Source organism: Leucoraja erinacea, chromosome 25 (assembly GCF_028641065.1).
Source record: "Leucoraja erinacea ecotype New England chromosome 25, Leri_hhj_1, whole genome shotgun sequence".
Lineage (NCBI taxonomy): Eukaryota > Metazoa > Chordata > Chondrichthyes > Rajiformes > Rajidae > Leucoraja > Leucoraja erinaceus.
Window position 1 is genome coordinate 29,528,710 of NC_073401.1, and position 21,071 is coordinate 29,549,780.

The window sequence follows — 21,071 nt, forward strand, 5'->3', positions numbered from 1 at the left end:
GAGACAGAGAGAGAGATAGAGACAGAGGGAGAGAGAGAAAGAGAGATAGATAGAGAGAGAAATAGAGGCAGACAGACAGACAGACAGACAGAGACAGAGAATGAGGTGAGAGTGGATGGAAACAAAGAAATGGAGAATGTGGGTGAGGCAGAGGGAGAGGCGGGGAGCAGGGGATTGGGCTGGAGAGAAAGAGAGAGCTCAGATATCCAGTAATGCACTGCATGGTTTTATTTGAATCCCAAAGTGCCCAGAAGTTTCTCAAATCCAGGTTCATTCACAATTTTCTATACAAACCCAGTTGAGACAATTACGCTTTATCCAGACTAATTTTAATGTTGGCTGCTTAAAAAATGATTTGGGGTACTTAAGTTTAAAGGGTTGCTGTTCCCATTTTACAGACAGTACCTGCAGGTTAACAGTGTTAAAATGTACACGAGTCAAAATAGGATACAATTTCAGAGCTAGTTATCCACAAATGGTTCAAATAAAGCCCAGATGATGTATTTTTGGCTAACCTTCATCAACCGATATTTCAGCCTCGTGAACATGCTTCCAAAATACCTTTTACCGTAACGCTCAAATTCCATTCTATTTTCTATTCCTTCCTAGAGTAAAAGATGGAGATTTGTTTAAGATACAAGGATAATGAATGAGCAGAAGGCTTGCCTTGCCTTGCCAAACACTGGCGTAACGGGGATTAACTTGAGCAGCTATAGTTTTGCCAGGAGTCAGTATATTGTCTAAGGCTGGACTGAAATAGACAATTCTCATCTTCTTTCTTAAATGATTGGAATACTTCATGTTTTAAGTGTGACAAGGCCCTGCAATTAGACATCCCAAATCTTTACTCGTATAACAATGCTATGATGTCAAATACTTTTTTTTTTTTAACCCCTCAACTGAATGAACTAAACTCGGAACATCTTCTTTAGCCGATTGGATTGAGCGTAAAAGGGAGGGTGGCGATTTGGCCTCACAATTCCCCAGTTTTTCGCAAATCTCCCCGCCTCTCCCCCAAACTGAGCCAAGTTGGATCGCGAGGCTTTTAAAAGAAGGAGAAAGAGAGAGAGAAAAAAAAAAGAGAGAGAGATTTCGACCATCTCTACGAATGCTAATATTATTATTTTTTTCTTTTCTGGTTAGGCAACACTGTACGTAAACTAGTGAAGCAGTTTTGAGCAGGATCTAATCCACAGGAGTACAGAGAGGCTGTCGAATCTTGTTCACCGAGCAAAACAAAACAGAAATGGGGGCGAGTTCGACGGCACAGAGGTGGGAAGAGGTGGCGGGAAGGAAGGTAGAGGCTGGGTCGATTGGCTCGTGCAGCCACTGCACTGATCTTACATTCCTATCGCTAGGCTTCAGCTCTTGGTGTTATTAATACTGACCACGAGCGGCTCCAAACAAACTTGCTACTGGTTTACGATGCGCTGGTGCATTGACACACACAAAGTGTTTTTGCACAGATGGCGAGTGTGCAAGGAAGTGTGTGAGCAACGGTGCAGCGATGCCAATGTGCCGGGTGACGTGTGGCCCTCAAGGTGTTTTTAACGCCTGCACCTCCTCCATTGGTCGGTTAACTCAGGGCGTAAGCGTGGAAAGGGGAATAAGAAAACCACTTTAAAACAAAAAAAGAGAGAAATGAATCCGTAAAATGCTTTTACGTTTAATCGCAAGCAAATCCGTGGGCATCCTATTTTATGAATCATATTGTAACACGAGTTAAATTATATGGAAACAAGTTGAATTTATTCTCTGGAACTACATTAGCATCCCGCCCTGCCCCATGTTCTGAGCACATTGCAGGGCAGGTCCACTTGCAACTGAGTTTCGCACAAAAGCAACGTGAAGTAAACAGTTTTGCTTTTAACATTCACTCATCTCCTTCAGGGCTTTTTTGTGTGTCACTTTTTTTTTGTTCCCGCTAAAGATATTGGTTCGGGGGGGGGGGGGGTGGGAAGAGTTATTTAATGGAGGAATATAGCAGGAGGGGGGGGATAAACGGAGGCGTGGAGCTGAGAGGAACAAAACAAGAACAAGAACAAAAAAAAACGAACCTGAAGCTGAAGAATAGAATACCATCTGTTATAAGGAACGTGTGGAATTGTGAGGGAGAAGAGCTGTTTACTAAGCAGTGATTTTGTGTTTTTTTTAAACTAGAAAGCAGAACTAGACTGTCTTATTTAAAGTTTTAATCCCATCTGAACAGTCATTATCTAAACCGTTTCTGATTATATGAAAACTGTAGAAAGTTAGTAACAGCCACAAGTGAGCACCAAGGGGTGACGCTTGTATGTGTTCATCAGAGTCCTGCTGGATGGTGTTTGAAATGTACTGCCCACAATCTGCTGTCAGAGAGGCAGCGCGTGACACAAGTCTTAGTCCATTGGTCGCTTTTCTCCATATTTCTTAGTAAATTCTTCAGCGTTCTTAAAGAATTTTTTACGGTCCTTAGAGTATTCTTCAGCTAGGTCGGCTCTTAGAGGGTGCTCGGGCTGCGGGTCATTCACAAGTGCAATGAGTGACTGGATAACTGCAAACAAAACAAAAGCAGGCAGCGTTAAAAGAGCAGCAATGTGAAAAACAGTCAAATGACAAATAAATAGTGGATGGCAATCGTATATCAGGATCATGTATTAATAATTAAGAATTATTTTATTAATCAAGCAAGAATTTCATTGTCCCATCTGGGACACATGACAATAAAACTCTCTTGAATTCTACCTTCTTACTTAAGAGCAGTTGGTGTCTCACTTGTACAGCATCTTTCTAACTGGAGTATACTTTTGCTGGGATGTATGAAATATCTCCTCAATTCCCACTGCTGATCTGCCATTTTGTCTTTTAGACTTTACGTTAGAGATACAGCGCGGAAACAGGCCCTTCGGCCCGACGAGACTGTGCCGACCAGCGATCACCCCGTACACTAGCACTATCTTACACACACACACACACAAAGGACTATATACAGATTTTAACAAAGCCAATTAATCTACAAGCCTGTACGTCTTTGGGAGGAAACCAGAGCACCCGGAGAAAACCCACGCGGGTCATGGGGAGAACGTGCAAACTCTGTACAGACAGCACCCGTGATCAGGTCTCTGGTGCTATGAGGCAGCATCTCTACCACTGTGTCGTGTCACACTGCAAAGACGTACAGGCTTGTAGATAATTTTCATTACACTGAAATGAATCATCCTCAGGTCAGCGGATCAGCTGCTCCTTGAGGTACCAAGGTCTAAGCGGAAGCTCAGAGGGGATAGAGCGTTTTCTGTTGCTGCCCCGGCACTCTGGAACACCTTGCCGCTGCAGATCAGACAGGCCCCTTCACTGTCCATCTTTAAATCCTCCCTAAAAACTCACTTTTATTCACTGGCTTTCGACACTGGCTGAGACTTTGTTCCTGTTTTAGTGCTTTTAATGTCTTTTAATTTTTACTGTTTTTATAGTCCTGTCGTCTTAATGGTTTTAGTAGTTTGTAATAACTTTTTGTTGACTTCCTGTGTACAGCACTTTGTGGTAACTGATGTTGTCTAAAAGCGCTTTATAAATAAAGTTATTATTATTATTATTATTATTATCCTACCACAACCAGAGAGCAATCCTGAACTACTATCTACCTCTTTGGTGACCCTTGGACTATCCTTGACCGGACTTTGCTGGCTTTGCCTTGCAGTAAACGTTATTCACTATACACTGTAAATTGATTGATTGTTAAACATGTATTGTTTTTCTGCTGACTGGTTAGCACTCGACAAAAAGCTTTTCACTGTTCCTCTGTACATGACTATTGTATCTCTCAGGCAAGTCCCTGGTTGGTTTTGTGTTTATACCTTGCCCCAAAGCATGGCCACTGTTATGGGACTCACCCCACCACTGATATCTTACCCCAGGGGTGGGGAAGCTTTTCATGTTGGCATGCCGCATTAAGTTAGCTGTAATCTAACAAGCCGCCTGCGCACCTCAATTAAATATGCTTCAAAATGTACATTATTTTGTCAAAATCTAACTACTATCTACTAACTTCAAGAAAATGAAAACATGTTGTTAATTCTAAAGTTAACTAATCTTTTAATGACTTTGTTGTGACTGCTTTTTGTGGGAAAGCATTTGAATATTTGGTTGCCACATGGAGGTACGCAGTTTCAGCTGATCCTCTAGATGGGTGTCCGTCATTTGTGACCTTAAGGGCGTCTTGTTTTGGGTTAGGTAGGAGAATGTAGATTTGCAGCAATAAGTGGTTGAAAAGCACGTATTTTGATGAATCTTCTTTTACTCTTTGGTATTTTAAATACGTTCATTTTAAGATTAAACTAAAAATAATAAAAGAGGAACAAAAACATTTAAATAAAAATAAAAGGATTTGATCTACAAAATTTGGATTCAATCGAAAGGCCGCACTTAATGGCCTAGAAGGCCGCAGGCTCCCCACCCCTGTCTCACCCTAAACTTCCGTCCATACAACTGAGCTCTGGCACAAAGATAGAATAACATCACTAAAACGAACTGTAATGGCCATAAGTAGTTATGTTCTAGTTGGCAGACAATAGATGTTTCAGGACAGTATTATCTGGCTTTATTCGTCTTAAGTTCATAAGTTATAGGAGCAGAATTAGGCCATTCAGCCCATCGTCTACTTCGCCATTCAATCATGACTGATCTACCTCTCCTGCAACCTCCTACCACCTCCCACGCATATGTTGAAAACCTTCCTCGACTATGAAGAAAACCGGCTTCCACTAGACCTGCCACTAAAAAATTATCGATTTTTAAAACGGCAACCTATTTTTAGTCGAGGCCAGTTTTAATCATGATGAAAAAATAGCAGCAACCTAGATGAGGCCTCGACCTCTCTCTCCCCATAACCCCTGACACCCGCACTAATCAAATTCTGTCCGGTGAAATCCTGAGATAAAAATTCTATGGAGATCAAGATCCAAGCTAACAAATCTAGCCTCCAAATCTATGGCACGTCATTGCCTTGCAGGGGGTTCAGGAGTTTCACTTCCAAATCACAAATGTAACTTTTAGTTGTTAAAAACGTGGTACTTGTTGTAAAGGTTTCAGCAAGGAAACGAGGCCAAGCCAAGTCCAACCACAAACCGATTTGACCTCGGTCATCGAGTCATAGAGTGATACAGCGTGGAAACAGGCCCTTCGGCCCAACTTGCCCACACCAGACAACATGTCCCAGCTACACTAGTCCCACCTGCCCACGTTTGGCTGATATCCATCTAAATCCATATCCTATCCATGTGTCCATTCATCCATGGTCAATGGCATACTTTTAAAATTTCTTATCGGCAGATCACTTTGATCTGGATCTGGATGTAGTACGTTGACAAACTCTAGAGCATCACTCAGCAGTGGACAATTTTATACTGGACAATGTTTACAATGTTTACAAGCCAATTAAACTGCAAACCTGTACGTCTTTGAAGTGTGGGAGGAAACCGAAGATCTCGGAGAAAACCCACGCAGGTCACGGGGAGAACGTACAAACTCCGTACAGACAGCACCCGTTGTCAGGATCGAACCCGGGTCACTGGTGCTGCATTTTGCTGTAAGGCAGCGACTCAACCGCTGCGCCACCGTGACATCCCGCAGATTTTTGGGGATCTCAGCACTAATCCCAATCCCAGTTTACCATATGCCCCAATTTTTTCCTCGCATTAACAATGTCGACCATCGGCCATCTTTGGCTTGTGCTCACTGGCCTTGGGTACTTGGGGCTCAAGAACAGCTTCTTCCCCTCTGTTAGGGGAAGGGCTTCTGAACAGCCCTTCCGTAAGCTGGGGGTAATGTCCGCATCCCCTCTACCTAAATAGATCTGGTCTCTCTCTAACTGGATTAGGTTATCACGCCATTTCAGGAGTCTTAAGACCCTGTCCCACTTAGGAGACCTAAACGGCAACCTCTGGTGACCTTGCCCGCCACCCAAGGTTTCCACGAGGTCACCGGAGGTTTTGGTCACTCTCCCTAATGGTCGAAACTGGTTTCCGCAGTGGTCGAGGCCTCATCTAGGTTGCTGCTATTTTTTCATCATGATTAAAACCGGCCTCGACTAAAAATAGGTTGCCGTTTTTAAAATCGATCATTTTTTAGTCGCAGGTCTAGTCGAAGCCGGTTTTCTTCATAGTCGAAGAAGGTTTTCAACATATGCGTGGGAGGTGGTAGGAGGTTGCAGGTCACCTCGACCTTGATTTTTTTTTTTGGGGGGCGGGCAAGGTCACCAGAGGTTGCTGTTTAGGTCTCCTAAGTGGGACAGGGGGCTTTAGGTACACAAAAATGCTGGAGAAACTCAGCGGGTGAGGCAGCATCTATGGAGCGAAGGACGTTTCGGGTCGAGACACCTTAAGGGTGAGGCAGCATCTATGGAGCGAAGGAATAGGTGACGTTTCGGGTCGAGACCCGAAACGTCACCTATTTCCTTCGCTCCATAGACGCTGCCTCACCCGCTGAGTTTCTCCAGCATTTTTGTCTACCTTCAATTTTTCCAGCAACTTCACAGTTCTTTCTTGAACATTTCACTCTTCACTTTGATCTCACTCACCTTGGTCAGCTTTGGTTGCTGGTTTCCAGTTTTCAGCACTAATGACTGGGAGACAAACTTGTCCTTTTTCATCAATGTTGGGATGATAGATCTTTGTCTTGAATGTAATTTTAGGTGGTTTGAAAGGATATTCTGATGGAAAGCTTATTTCGATCCTGAACGCCCCTTTGTCATATGGAGGGTTGTCCTAGGAGAGAAGAACACAACTTAGTAAGCCGGCAAAAATCGCTGAACTGGCGACAAGAGAATAAACGTCCTTCATGAGAGTAAAAATGGTGTAACTGTCGTATAAGTTGATAACGCAGATGACACAAAGCTGGGTGGCAGTGTGAACTGTGAGGAGGATGCTATGACAATGCAGAGTGACTTGGACAGGTTGGGGGAGATGCATGGCAGATTAAGTTTAATGCGGATAAATGTGAGGTTATCCACTTTGGTAGCAAAAACAGGAAGGCAGATTACTATCTAAATGGCGTCAAGTTGGGAAAAGAGGAAGTACAACGGAAACTGGGGGTCCTTGTACATCAGTCTATGAAAGTAAGCATACAGGTACAGCAGGCAGTGAAGAAAGCGAATGGCATGTTGGCCTTTATAACAACGCAAGGAATCGAATATAGGAGCAAAGAGGTCCTTCGGCAGTTGTACAGAGCCCTAGTGAGACCACACCTGGAATATAGTGTGCAGTTTTAGTCCCCTAATTTGAGGAAGGACATTCTTGCTATTGGGGGAGTGCTGCGTAGATTTACAAGGTTAATTCCCAGGATGGCAGGACTGTCATATGCTGAGAGAATGGAGCAGCTGGGCTTGTACACTCTGGAGTTTAGAAGGATGAGAGGGTATCTCAATGAAACATATAAGATTGTTAAGGGTTTGGACACGCTAGAAGCAGGAAACATGTTACCGATGTTGGGGGAGTCCAGAACCAGGGGCCACAATTTAAGTATAAGGAGTAAGCCATTTAGAACGGAGACTAGGAAACACGTTTTCTCACAGAGAGTGGCGAGTCTGTGGAATTCTCTGCCTCAGAGGGCGGTGGAGGCCGGTTCTCTGGATGCTTTCAAGAGAGAGCTCGATAGGGCTCTTAAAGATAGCGGAGTCAGGGGATATGGGGAGAAGGCAGGAACGGCGTACTGATTGGGGATGATCAGCCATGATCACATTGAATGGCGGTGCTGGCTCGAAGGGCGGAATGGCCTACTCGTGCACCTATTGTCTATTGATAAGCCATAGGAGCAGAATAAGGCCATTCAGCCCATCAAGTCTACTCCGCCATATATGTGTGTGTGTGTGTATATATATATATATAAATATATATAATAATATATAATGAATACAAATATAGAAGTTCCCTCTACAACAGACCAATATAACTAACACAAGAGAAAACGCAAACACACACACACACAGTTAAGGTCATAGGTCATAAGGAATAGGTGTCGAATTAGGCCATTCGGCTCATCAAGTCTACTCTGCCATTCAATCCTGATCCACCATGAAATGCAGGTCACGGGGAGAAGGTACAAACTCCGTACAGACTGCACCCGTGGTCAGGATCAAACCCAGGTCTCTGGCGCCTTAAGGCAGGAGCTCTACCGCTGTGCCACCGTGTGTCACATGGAATAGGGGCATATGGATCGGGTCCAGGCAGATGAGATCAGTTAACGCAGAACTAAATCAATTCTTTGATCCGTAGAATAAGTACAGCACAGAACATGTTGGCAAGTTAAACTGGTCTCATCTGCCTGTACATGGTCCATATCCCTCCATTCCATGGGCCGATCTTTAAAGTCTCATGAACACCACTACTGTAGCTGGCTCCACCACCACCCCTGTGTGTAACATCTGCAATGATTCAAACGTCTGGCTTCTAACAATGTAACATCTGCCTTGGTGTTAGCAATCCCAAAAGAGTCCCAACTGTCATGAGAAACAACTGCAAGAAACTGAAAGTCATCCAAAACTATTTATAGCACCAAATTAAAAAAAAGACTTAATGACGTTACACTCCAGATAAATAAAAAAATAAAAATCAGCGGCTATTCTGAGCCTTTCCTTTCATTCCTACAAATAATTGCGTAAATTGCCCGTAACATTAAAATAGTTGGTTTTCTAAGCAACTTCCGATCAACAGATAACACATATTCCTATAGCATTTAAGAAGAAACTGCAGATGCTGGAAAATCGGAGGTAGACAAAAATGATGGAGAAACTCAGCGGGTGCAGCAGCATCTATGGAGCGGAGGAAATAGGCAATGTTTCGGGCCGAAACCCTTTGGGTTTCGTCCCGAAACATTGCCTATTTCCTATTGCCGAAACATTGCCTAGTTCCTTTTGCCTATATTTTTACACAGAGAGTGGTGAATCTGTGTAAAACGAACGTATTTAAAATACCAAAGAGTAAAAGAAGATTCAACAAAATAATCAAACTCAAATCAGCATTTCAACCTCACCTCGTTGTTGTCTCCAAGGCTCCTAAAGAACTTAAGGATAAGGGGGAAATCTTTTTGCAGATGTTACACACAGGGGTGGTGGAGGAGCCAGCTACTGTAGTGGTGTTCATGAGACTTTAAGATAGGCCCATGGAATGGAGGGATATGGACCATGTACAGGCAGATGAGATGAGAAAAACATTTTTTTACACAGAGAGTGGCGAATCTCTGGAATTCTCTGCCACAGAAGGTAGTTGAGGCCACAGTTCATTGGCTGGATTTAAGAGGGAATTAAATGTGGCCCTTGTGGCTAAAGGGATCACGGGGTATGGAGAGAAGGCAGGTATGGGATATTGATTTGGATGATCAGCCATGATCATATTGAATGGCGGTGCAGGCTCGAAGGGCCGAATGGCCTACTCCTGCACCTAATTTCTATGTAATAGGAAATGCCTATTGCCTATTTCTACGCTCCATAGATGCTGCTGCAACCGCTGAGTTTCTCCAGCATTTTTGTCTACCGTCTGTATTCCTATAGCATTATCGTAATATTACATTAACAAATGTAGTCAGTGAATGCTCGGGCCTTGCATCAAGAGCATCACAAAAGCAAATGGTTCATGTTGCAAAAAACAAATGCTGCGCAGAGCAAAGAAGAATAATTGACGTAAAGTTCTCTCTATGTGGATAGAATTAAGATAGTGGCATTTCAGACACTTTGGAAAGGAAAATAGATATGCAGGGAATGGAGGGATATCGATTATGTGCGGGGAGCTGAGAGTTGGGCTGGGCATCATGTTCGGCACAGACTTGGTGGGCCGAAGGGCCTGTTCTTGTGCTGTACTATGTTCTATGAACCCAGGTCTCTGGTGCTGTGAGGCATCAGCTGTACCAGCCGCGCTACTGTGCTGCCTGGCAATAGAGTTCTATATTTAGTACCTTCCCCACTAGACTCTCCTGAAAGCAGGGGCTTTATCGCCAGATTTAAAGAGCAGTGCAAAGTGATGAATAATCTAAAATACACATTTAGCCACTGGCTGCTTAGCACCTTCAGCTGTTACCTCTAGCTGTGTTACTTCCAGTCCCGTGGCTTTCATGCATGAACTGTCCAAATACAGATCTGCTGTCAAATGAAGTCAGCTGCAAAAAGATGGGAGGAGGGGCCTCGACTGGAAACGTTGCCCATCCATGCTCCTCCAGAGATGCTGCCTGACCCACTGGGTTACTCCAGCACTTTACAAAGACAAAGTGTTGGAGTATCTCAGCAGGATGGATTAGAAGGATGAGGGGGAAATCTTATCTATATTACTAAAAGTCTGTTCTTGACCTGTTTTGGCTTTCTGTGCTGCGAATTCTGAGAGAACGCCGCCACCTACAGCCGTCATTTTTGGCCACCTCGCTCAGAGCCCCCCTCCGCCGCATGTGTGCCGAGGATTTTTCCCGTCAATGGAAATTGGCAGAGATATTAATGTTTTTTACAAAATTCCCCATTCTCTCTGCTGCCCCTGCTGGAGGGAGGGGGAGGGACTATAAAACCAGGCAGTGGTGTGCCTCAATCAGTCTCTGCAAGTGGTGTGCCTCAATCAGTCTCTGCAAGTGGTGTGCCTCAATCAGAGCTCTGAATGACTCTGACAAATGTCTCCAGCACTGTGAGTACCCTTAATTTGGTTTGAAAATAAAAATATGGTTAGAGGTAAAAAAGCACTGCCTGCAAATGGTTGTTTGGATTTGGGTCCTCCCTACTCCTCTCCTCCCCCCCCCCCTCCCCCCCCCCCCCTCCCCCCCCCCCCCCCTCTCCCCCTCACAACTGTACGTTGGGGGAACAGACCCAACGGGTCTGCACTTAGTCTAGTAGTAACATAAAAAATTATAAAAGGACTAGACAAGCTAGATGCAGGAAAAATGTTCCCAATGTGGGGCGAGTCCAGAACCAGGGGCCACAGTCTTAGAATAAAGGGGAGGCCATTTAAGACTGAAGTGAGAAAAAACTTTTTCACCCAGAGAGTTGTGAATTTATGGAATTCCCTGCCACAGAGGGCAATGGAGGCCAAGTCACTGGATGGATTTGAGAGAGAGTTAGATAGAGCTCTAGGGGCTGGTGGAGTCAAGGCATATGGGGAGAAGGCAGGCACGGGTTATTGATAGGGGGCGATCAGCCATAATCATAATGAATGGCGGTGCTGGCTAGAAGGATCGAATGGCCTCCTCCTGCACCTATTTTATATGTTTCTGTCAGACATCTCATATTTCGCTTGGGCAGCTTGCACCCTAGAGTATTGACTTCTCTAACTTCAAGTAACCCTCGCTCTCCCTCTCACTCCATCCCTCGCCCATCGTGGTTCTCCGACTAGTTTGACCGTCCTGCTGGTTGCATTGTACGCCTCATTGTCACCTCTCCCTAGCTAACAATGATCTGTTCTACATTTTCCGTCACCTTCATCCCCTTTGATCTCTCATTCTCACACCGTACCCATATCTCTCGTTTCCCTCTCCCCTAACTCTCAGTCTGAAGAAGGATCTCAACCTGAAACGTCACCCATTCCTTCTATTCAGATGCAGCCGCCTCTCCCGCTGAGTTACTCTGATATTTTGTGTCCATCCCTGGAGAACATGGATAGTTCGGGACCTTTCTTCAGACTGACGTTCAGAGTAACCCGCTGAGATACTCCAGTGCTGTGTGTCTTCTTTTTTTGTTGTAAACCAGCATCTGCAGTTCCTTGTATCTACTCCAGCACAACCAGCATCTGCAGTTCCATGTGTCTCCAAAGTTGGCTGAAAATACATGCCTGGTTCTGGTCCCAACGTATCCCTGGCCTTTCACTCCTTCCCGACATTGCTCATTTATGGGGTTTTTCAGCAATGTTTTTAGATTTAGTTTTGCGATACGGCGCGGAGACAACACCCGTGGTCAGGATCGAACCTGGGTCCGTGGCGCCGTAAGGCAGCAACTCCTCTACCGCCGCTCCACTGTGCGCGCAGCCCTGGTGAGGTGTTGATGGCACAAGCAGAGATAAACGGGTATAATCTAATCGCCGCAACACGAGATGTACAGGTTGTTCTGTTCCAATGCAATAGATGCACTCCCAAGAAAACCTGCGCTCGCAGCAATTGGGGCACTTTCTACGTCGTGCAGCCTTCTGGGTGAAGTACCGCCGCCATTGCCAGCTTGTTTATGATGCAAACTTGAATAATCATACAGCAATTATAAACCACCTTGACTGTACAGAATAAGAGGTCACAGTTTAAAGATATGGGGGAAATCTTTTAGGACAGAGATGAGGAAAACATTTTTCACACAGAGAGTGGTGAATCTGTGTAATTCTCCGCCACAGAAGGTAGTTGAGGCCACAGTTCATTGGCTATATTTAAGAGGGAGTTAGATGTGGCCCTTGTGGCTAAAGGGATCAGGGGGTATGGAGAGAGGCAGGTACAGGTACACGATGATGCTGGCCATGATCAAATTGAATGGCAGGCTCGAAGGGGAATGGCCTAGCAGTTTCATCTATAGGGGAGTACGAAGTTGAAATAAGTGCTATTGCTTAAGTCAGGGAGTGTCTGTATTGGTCCAAAACAGCACTTCAATGGGTGCTGTCTGTGTGGGTTTGGTTTTCCCCGTGCGGGGGCGATCTCCTCCCAAGAAGGAAAAGGGGGTATGGAGAGAAGGCAGATACAGGATACTGTAGAGTTGGTATAATGATCAGTTCCTAGTGTGTGGTGTGTGATAGTGTTAGTGTGCGGGAATGGCTGGTCGGCGCGGACTCGGTGGGCAGAAGGGCCTACTCCTAAACTAACCTATTTTGACAATTTGACTTTGACTCTACTAGGGACTGCAGTACAGAAGTTTTTTTTGTTGATGTAAGTGATATTGCTTAAAAGTCTTGGGGAGTTTGTCTGTATTGCAAAGTCATTTCATTTACAAGGTAACTTGGCACACCAAATGTTTGGCGGGTGCTGTCTAATGTGGATAAATGTTTGTTATCCATTTTTCCCGGGAAAGCAGACCTGCGCGGATTGGGAAAGAGGGAGATGCAGCGATCTGGGTCCCATACTCCAAAGACTTGCAGGTTTGTAGGTCAATTGGCTAGGTATGCAAAAATTTGAAAATAGGTTCAGGGAGGTTCTACTGTGTTGTGTGTCTTGGTGTGACCACACCTGGAGTATTGCGTACAGTTTTGGTCTCCAAATCTGAGGAAGGACATTATTGCCATAGAGGGAGCGCAGAGAAGGTTCACCAGACTGATTCCTGGGATGTCAGGACTGTCTTATGAAGAAAGACTGGATAGACTTGGTTTATACTCTCTAGAATTTAGAAGATTGAGAGGGGATCTTATAGAAACTGACAAAATTCTTAAGGGGGGGGGATGGGGATTATTCCCGATGTTAGGGAGTCCAGGCAGTGGAGAGATTTGGCCTTCAATCACAGCGATGCGATGGATATTTATGTAGAATGGTGAATCTCTGGAACTCTCTGCCACATAGGGTAGTTGAGGCCAGTTCATTGGCTATATTTAAGAGGGAGTTAGACGTGTACTCCTGCACCTAATTTCTATGTTTCTAAATGACAAATAAATTGAATCTTGAATTAGGTAAATTTGACAAATCCTTTCATTAATATTGGTGAATGCAGTTTGCTATTTTAAATGCCATATTTGTCAAATTTAGATTCAAAAAGTCCAGAAATTACCTCCAAAGAAACTGCAAGGGAGACAAACTGACAATCCCAGTACCCAAGTTAATGTTTCAGGACTGGGTGAATGGTGGCCAAGAATAACAAATAGCTATCTCTCCTTTATTCTTCTGCTTTCTACCTCGGCTTATTTTCTCTTCATTCGCTTTCTTTCCTGATTTTCCTTTTCTTACTTTCTGATATCACACACGTTTCTATTTCTTTTCTATTCTTTCTCTGTCTCCTTTTTAATGTTACAATTAAAATAATAAGAAGCTGTACATGAATTGTAACATGCCAATATATACTAGGTACCTAAAAAGGTACCATATTATTGTTCTTAGTTCTAATAAAAAAAAAAGAAAAAAAAAAGAAGGAACTGCAGATGCTGGAAAATGGAAGGTAGACAAAAATGCTGGAGAAACTCAGCGGGATGAGGCGGCATCTATGGAGCGAAGGAAATAGGCAACGTTTCGGGCCCGAAATCCTTAAGGAAATAGGCAACGTTTCTGGCTTAAACCCGGAAGGAAATAGGCAACGTTTCGGGCCCGAAATCCTTAAGGAAATAGGTAACGTTTCGGGCCGAAACCCTTCCGGGTTTCGTCCCGAAATGTTGCCTATTTCCTTCGCTCCATAGATGCTGCCTCATCCCGCTGAGTTTCTCCAGCATTTTTGTCTACCCAAGTTAATGTAATGTTTTGCAACTGATTAATCTTCTGTTTCAACTAGTTCGAATTTGCAGAGAACACTGAAAATGACATTAATTTGATGAAGTTACACATATTAACAATTTAAATCACATTTCCTGTTCCCAAAGGGATTCATCTGCATTTGTTAATTAATTAACAGCGCTTCCCATCTTTCACAGATGCACACCCCACAGTCTACCATTTTGTACTGTCGTAAGATCACCTCCATTTTAAATAGTTGTATCACACTAAAGCAAAATAGCCATTCAGCCTCGTATGTAATTAATAATTGTGCTCACGGCCAATGTATGTGTCAACATGATTGTACAGGGCCTTGGTGAGACCACACCTGGAGTATTGCGTACAGTTTTGGTCTCCTTGACATTCTTGCCATAGAGGGAGTACAGAGAAGGTTCACCAGACTGATTCTTGGGTTGGCAGGACTTTCATATGAAGAAAGACTGGATTGACTCGGCTTGTACTCGCTAGAATTTAGAATATTGAGGGGGATCTTATAAAAACTTACAACATTCTTAAGGGGTTAGACAGGCTAGTTGAAGCAAGATAGTTCCAGATGTTGGGGAAGTCCAGAACAAGGGGTCACAGTTTAAGGATAAGGGGGGGGGGGGGGGGGGGGGGGGGGAAGTCTTTTAAGACATATATGAGAATTTTTTTTTCACACAGAGTGTGGTGAATCTGTGAAATTCTCTGCCACAGAAAGTAGTTGAGGCCACAGTTCATTGGCTATATTTAAGAGGGAGTTAGATGTGGCCCTTGTGGCTAAAGGGATCAGGGGGTATGGAGAGAAGGCAGGTACAGGATACCGAGTTGGATAATCAGCCATGATCATATCGAATGGCGGTGCAGGCTCGAAGGGCCGAATGGCCTACTCCTGCACCGCACGGTGCCAGAGACACGGGTTCGATCCTGACTACGGGTGCTGTCTGTACGGAGATTGTACGTTCTCCCCGTGACCTGCATGGGATTTTCCGAGATAATTGTTTTCCTCCCACACTCCAAAGACGGACAGGTTTGAAGGTTAATTAGCTTGGTATAAATGTAAAATTGTCGCTAGTGTGTGTAAGGTAGTGTTAATGTGCGGAGATTGCTGGTCCGTGCGGGAGAGAAGGAACGGGTGACATTTCAGGTCGAGACCCTTCTTCATGTGTGGGAGATTTTTACAGGGATGATTATAGTACTAACAAAGCATTTACCTCGGGTTTTATAGTTAGCAGCACTTGCCATTAGGTGGTGAATCACAGAGCAAGTGGGGTCAAGGAAAGCGTTCACGTCGCCACCCTGTTTCCACTAATCTTTCCACCACCACTCACAAGAAGCGACAAGGCAGACACTATTGTATGCAGATGCTGAGACGTGTGTTCAGCCAGGACTTGTTCTGGTAATTGCCCACATCTAAATGCAAGGGCACAGAGGTTGTTGGCAGGTAAGCATTTGTGACACTAGATCAGGCATTGGCAAGATATAGGGAAGGATGTGCTGGCATTGGAGAGGGTAGCCAGCACGTGGCCAGATGCAGGTCCGATGCCACCTTCAAATTGGCTGCCGTTGGATGAAATTGTTAAGGGGTTGGACAGGCTAGATGCAGGAAGATTGTTCCCAATGTTGGGGAAGTCCAGGACAAGGGGTCACAGTTTAAGGATAAGGGGGAAATCTTTTAGGACCGAGATGAGAAAAACATTTTTCACACAGAGAGTGATGAATCTGTGGAATTCTTTGTCACAGAAGGTAGTTGAGGCCAGTTTGTTGGCTATATTTAAGATGGAGTTAGATGTGGCCCTTGTGGCTAAAGGGATCAGAGGGTATGGAGAGAAGGCAGGTACAGGATACCGAGTTGGATGATCAGCCATGATCATATTGAATGGCGGTGCTGGCTTGTAGGGCCGAATGGCCTACTCCTGCACCTATTTTCTATGTTTCTATGAATAAAAGCTAGCAGTGAGTCAGAGTACAGGACTCATCTGAATGGTGTCAGAACTTCAGACCGAGTCTCAACCCGAACCTCACCCACGCCTCACTGTACCTCGGTACACGCGACAACAAACAAAACAAACTAACTGTTTGTCTAAACTAAAAATAACCTTAAAATATAAACTCTAAATAATCTAGGCTCAGAATTCCAGTAAGATGGTTGACAACAGAATGAGCTAACCAGGCAGGCCGTTTAGCACCTTGGTCCACAGGTATTCAAGTAAACAGCATGCTCTCTGGTTACCCATTCAGGAGTTTTGAAACAGAAGGCTCACAAAAATGCTGGAGAAACCCAGCGGGTGCAGCAGCATCTATGGAGCGAAGGAAATAGGCAACGTTTCGGGACGAAACCCTTCCGGGTTTCGGCCCGAAACGTTGCCTATTTCCTTTTGGGTTTCGTCCCGAAACGTTGCCTATTTCCTTCGCTCCATAGATATACTAAGGGACTGTGGTACACTGTGAAATCGACAGAAGGATGGAGGGTTGGGTGTTTATGCGTGCTATTTTCGTGATATTTATTTAGTTGTTTATCTTTTAATATTTTACCTTGTATGTATCGTTAGCTTTTAGAAATGTTTGAATGGTGCACTGACTGGCTGACATTTTTAAATTTTGTTGTACATGGTTCATGTTACAATGACAATAGAGAAACTATTCTATTCTATTCTATTCTATAAAGAAACTATTCTAGATGCTGCTGCACCCGCTGAGTTTCTCCAGCATTTTTGTGTACCTTCGATTTCCCAGCATCTGCAGTTCCTGCTTAAACCCAAAGGTTCTGTTGAAAATGAAAACTAGTAGGGAAGTTTAAACTTAAGGCGTGGTTTCACTTAAACGAGCTGCAGGTTGATTTAAACTCATTGTAAAGTTCAATAGTCCTTTAACTAAGACATTATTCTTACAGAATAAGTTTAAAACCTACGAGCAGACTTTACAAATTGAGAAATTACTCTTAAAGGTTTCCAATCGCTGATGTTCTAGGAGCAGATTAGGCCATTCGGCCGATGGTCTACTCCGCCATTCAATCATGGCTGATCTATATTTCTACCCCAACCCCATTCTCCTGCCTTCTCCCCGTAACCACTGACACCCACACTAATCAAGAATCTTTGTCAATCTCCGCCCAAAAATATCCAATGATGGCCTAAAGAAATTCCTCCTCATCTCCTTTCTAAAGGTACATCCTTTTATTCTGAGGCTCTGGCTTCAGGTCCTAGACTCTCCCACTAGTGGAAACATCCTCTTCACATCCTGAAGAAGGGTTTCGAGCCAAAACGTTGCCTATTTCCTTTGCTCCATAGATGCTGCTGCATCCGCTGAGTTTCTCCAGCACTTTTGTCTACCCTCTTCACATCCATTCTATCCAGGCCTTTCATTATTCGGTAAGTTTCAATGAGGTCGCCCGTCATCCTTCTACACTCCAGCGAGTACAGGTCCAGTGCATCCAATCATTCTCGTAAACCTCCTCTGGACCCTCATAAGTTGTGGGCCGAAGGGCCTGTTCTTGTGCTGTACTGTTCTATGTTCAAATTAAATTCTTCCTTTTTAGGTACACTGGAATGGCTTTACTTCTACATTCCAATTGCGATCAGGGACGATTAAAATCACTGGAGTGGATTTCGACAATCACTGTCCAGTAGATTTCAACAAATCTTTGCTAAAATTTACGCAAGGTATTTAAAAATAACCTGTGTTTTCTAATCATTGCCAAGTTTCTGCAGTGTCACAGAAACAAAAGTAAAAAGTGAGAACGTTTGTATCAACAGGGTGGTGTGGGTCTCTGATATCAGCTGTCTTCTTCAGGCAATGTTTCCTGTAGATCCCTTCGATGGTGGGGAGGTGAATACCTCTGATGGTCCAAGCAATGCCCACCACTTTCTGCAGCCACCTTCATTCCTGAGTTACCGAACCAAAACTTGATGCAATCAGTCAGTATGCTCTCTACTGTACGCAGTAGTTTGAGTATTCGTCAACAGGGGGAATTTCCACAAACTTCTCAGGAAGCAGAGGCGGTGATGAGCTTTGTTTGTGATTTGCAGAGATATGCACGCCCAGGAACAGTTTGAAGCTCTTGACTCTCTTCACCTCCACCCCCCGTCAATGAAGACAGGACCGTGGATCCATGGCTGTTCCTTCTTTTAAATCAACGATCGGCTACTGGTCTCATTTAATGTGTAGGAGGGAACTGCAGGTGCCGGTTTACACCATAGACATAAAGTGCTGGAGTAACTGGGGCAGCATCCGTGGAGAGAAGGAATGGGTGACGTTCGTCTCGAGACTCGACTTCAGACTCGGTCTGAAATTCTGACACCATTCAGATGATTCCTGTACTCTGACTCGCTGCTAGCCTCCATTCGTCCAACAATGGTGGTAACATCAGATGGTGTCGGACCTACGTCTGGCCGGTATAGAGAGGGGGAGAGTAGATCGAGGAGAGCGAGCAGGCAGCCTGGAGGTGCTCCTGTGCAGATGGCCATCCAGGAAGAAGTGTTGTCACCGATGCACACGGAACTAACGATGCACACAAAGATTTAATAGGAATCCAATGAGCAAGCTTTTTACACTTCTGGGGAGAAGGCAGGAGAATGGGGTTAGGAGGGAGAGATAGATCAGCCATGATTGAATGGCAGAGTAGTCTTGATGGGTCGAATGGCCTAATTCTACTATTCCTTATGATCACATTCCCCAATGATGTTTTGTGGGGACCCTGGAAGAGTTTCGGCCCGAAACGATGCCTATTTCCTTCGCTCCATAGATGCTGCTGCACCCTCCGAGTTTCTCCAGCACTTTTGTCTACCTTTGAGTTTAAATTCTGTGGCTGCCCTAGTAAGAACTGAACTCATCACCACATCAATGGTCCAAAGAAAATAGCTACTCAGCAAGGTAACACTCCTGCAACCTTTCTCCAACTCTTTATCAACATTATACCCGGCACTTTGCTGGGCATCCATTTTTTAATTAGAGTCAGAGTCATACAGCCTGCAGTCAGGTCCTTCGGTCCAACCTGTCCACGCCGATCAACATGCCCCTCTACCTTAGTCCATCCTGGCTGTTTGACCCATATCCCTCTAAACATTTCCTATCCACATACCTGTTCAAATGTATTTTTAAACGCTGTGACAGTACCTGCCTCAACTACCTCCTCTGGCAGCTCGCTTCGTATGAAGGGTCTCGACCCGAAACGTCACCCATTCCTTCTATCCAGAGATGCCGCCTATCCCGCTGAGTTACTCCACCATTTTGTGTCTACCTTTTGTCATAAGGAATGGTAGAATTAGGCCATTCGGCCCAGCAAGTCTACTCCGCCATTCAAACATGGCTGATCTATCTCTCCCTCCTAACCCCATTCTCCTGCCTTCTCCCCAGAAGTGTAAAAAGGTTGCTCATGGGGTTCCTATTAAATCATCCCCCCCCCCCCCCCCCCCTCACCTCCCCTTAAACCTATGCCCTCTGGTTCATGATGCCCCTACTCTGGGTAAAAGACTGTGCATTTACCCGAGCTATTCCTCTCATCATCTTGTACATCTCTATAAGATTACACATAATCCTCCTATACTCCAAGGAATAAAGTCCCAAACTACATATAACGATGCCTTTGTTCAAGTACAGTAATCCAAATTAATCGAGGACTATCTATCAAAAGAACTGTATTCATGACCAACACAGAAGTGTCAGGTCATGCTCACCTTTGAACATGCCGCTGCACATTTGATGTTGCAACAAAATACAAGATGACTCACAGAAAACGATCAAAAGCCGGAAGAAAGGTACAGAGAACATAACATAGTACAGCAAAGGAACAATGCCCATGTCGAACATGATGTCAAGTTAAGCTGACCTCCTGTATCTTCATTTGATCCATACCCCTCCATATCTAAGTGTAGGAAAGAACTGCAGATGCTGGTAGGTAGACACAAACTGCTGGAGTAACTCAGCGGGACAGGCAGCATCTCCGGAGAGAAGGAATGGGCGACATTTCGGGTCGAGACCCTTCAGGGGGTGTGGGCGGGGCAAAGACAGAATGTAGTCGGAGACCGTAATCCCCTAAAATGCCACAAATAAGATGCGAGGTGCACTTTAAAGGAATAAAATGAGGTAGAGGGGTTTAGGGTGGAAAGGACAGTTGATGATCCAGCCAGCAAAATGAAGAGCAAATTATTTTGGGGGATAATCAAGAAACCAGAATTGGAGAAACACAAGTATCGTATTATAGATCAAAGGGTATTATGTACGGGTGATATAATATTGAAGGATATTATCTACGGGCAAAGCCAATGTTGATTTGAAACATAGGTAAGAATATTAGTACTGGAAATGCAATGGTGATAATGTAAATAGCATTTTCGCAAATTGGACAAAAGCTATTTTTAATGACAAGTATAGAAAAGGCAAATTGAGGGGTTATTGTCAGATTCATACTGCACAGAAACAGGCCCTTCAGCCTAACCTGTCCATGCTGACCATGATGCCCCACCTCAGCTCATCCCACCTGCTTGCATTTAGCCCATATCCCACTAAACCGTTTATATCCATGTACCTAATATGTATCTATGTATCCATGTATCTATCTAAAGTGCCAGTCCAATTTTAACAGTTGATGGGATTAGCCAGGACTAGAACATAAACATGTAGGAAGGAACTGCAGATGCTGCTTTACACCGAGGATAAGACACAAATTGCTGGAGTAACTCAGCGGGATAGACAGACCCTGAAGAAGGGTCTCGATCCGAAACGTCGCCAGAGAC

General features: G+C 44.4%; 1 protein-coding gene across 1 annotated transcript in view; it reads right to left on the reverse strand.

Moving 5' to 3' along the window:
* Positions 1–205: 205 nt before the first annotated feature.
* ube2l3b (ubiquitin-conjugating enzyme E2L 3b) overlaps positions 206–21,071 on the reverse strand; it is a 37,009-nt gene continuing 16,143 nt past the window's right edge. Inside the window, exons 3-4 of the mRNA XM_055655412.1 lie at positions 6,554–6,740; positions 206–2,533 (exon numbers count right to left, since the gene is read on the reverse strand). Of these exons, the coding sequence (XP_055511387.1) occupies positions 2,379–2,533; positions 6,554–6,740 (342 nt within the window). The 3' untranslated portion in view covers positions 206–2,378. The remainder of the gene's footprint in view (positions 2,534–6,553; positions 6,741–21,071) is intronic.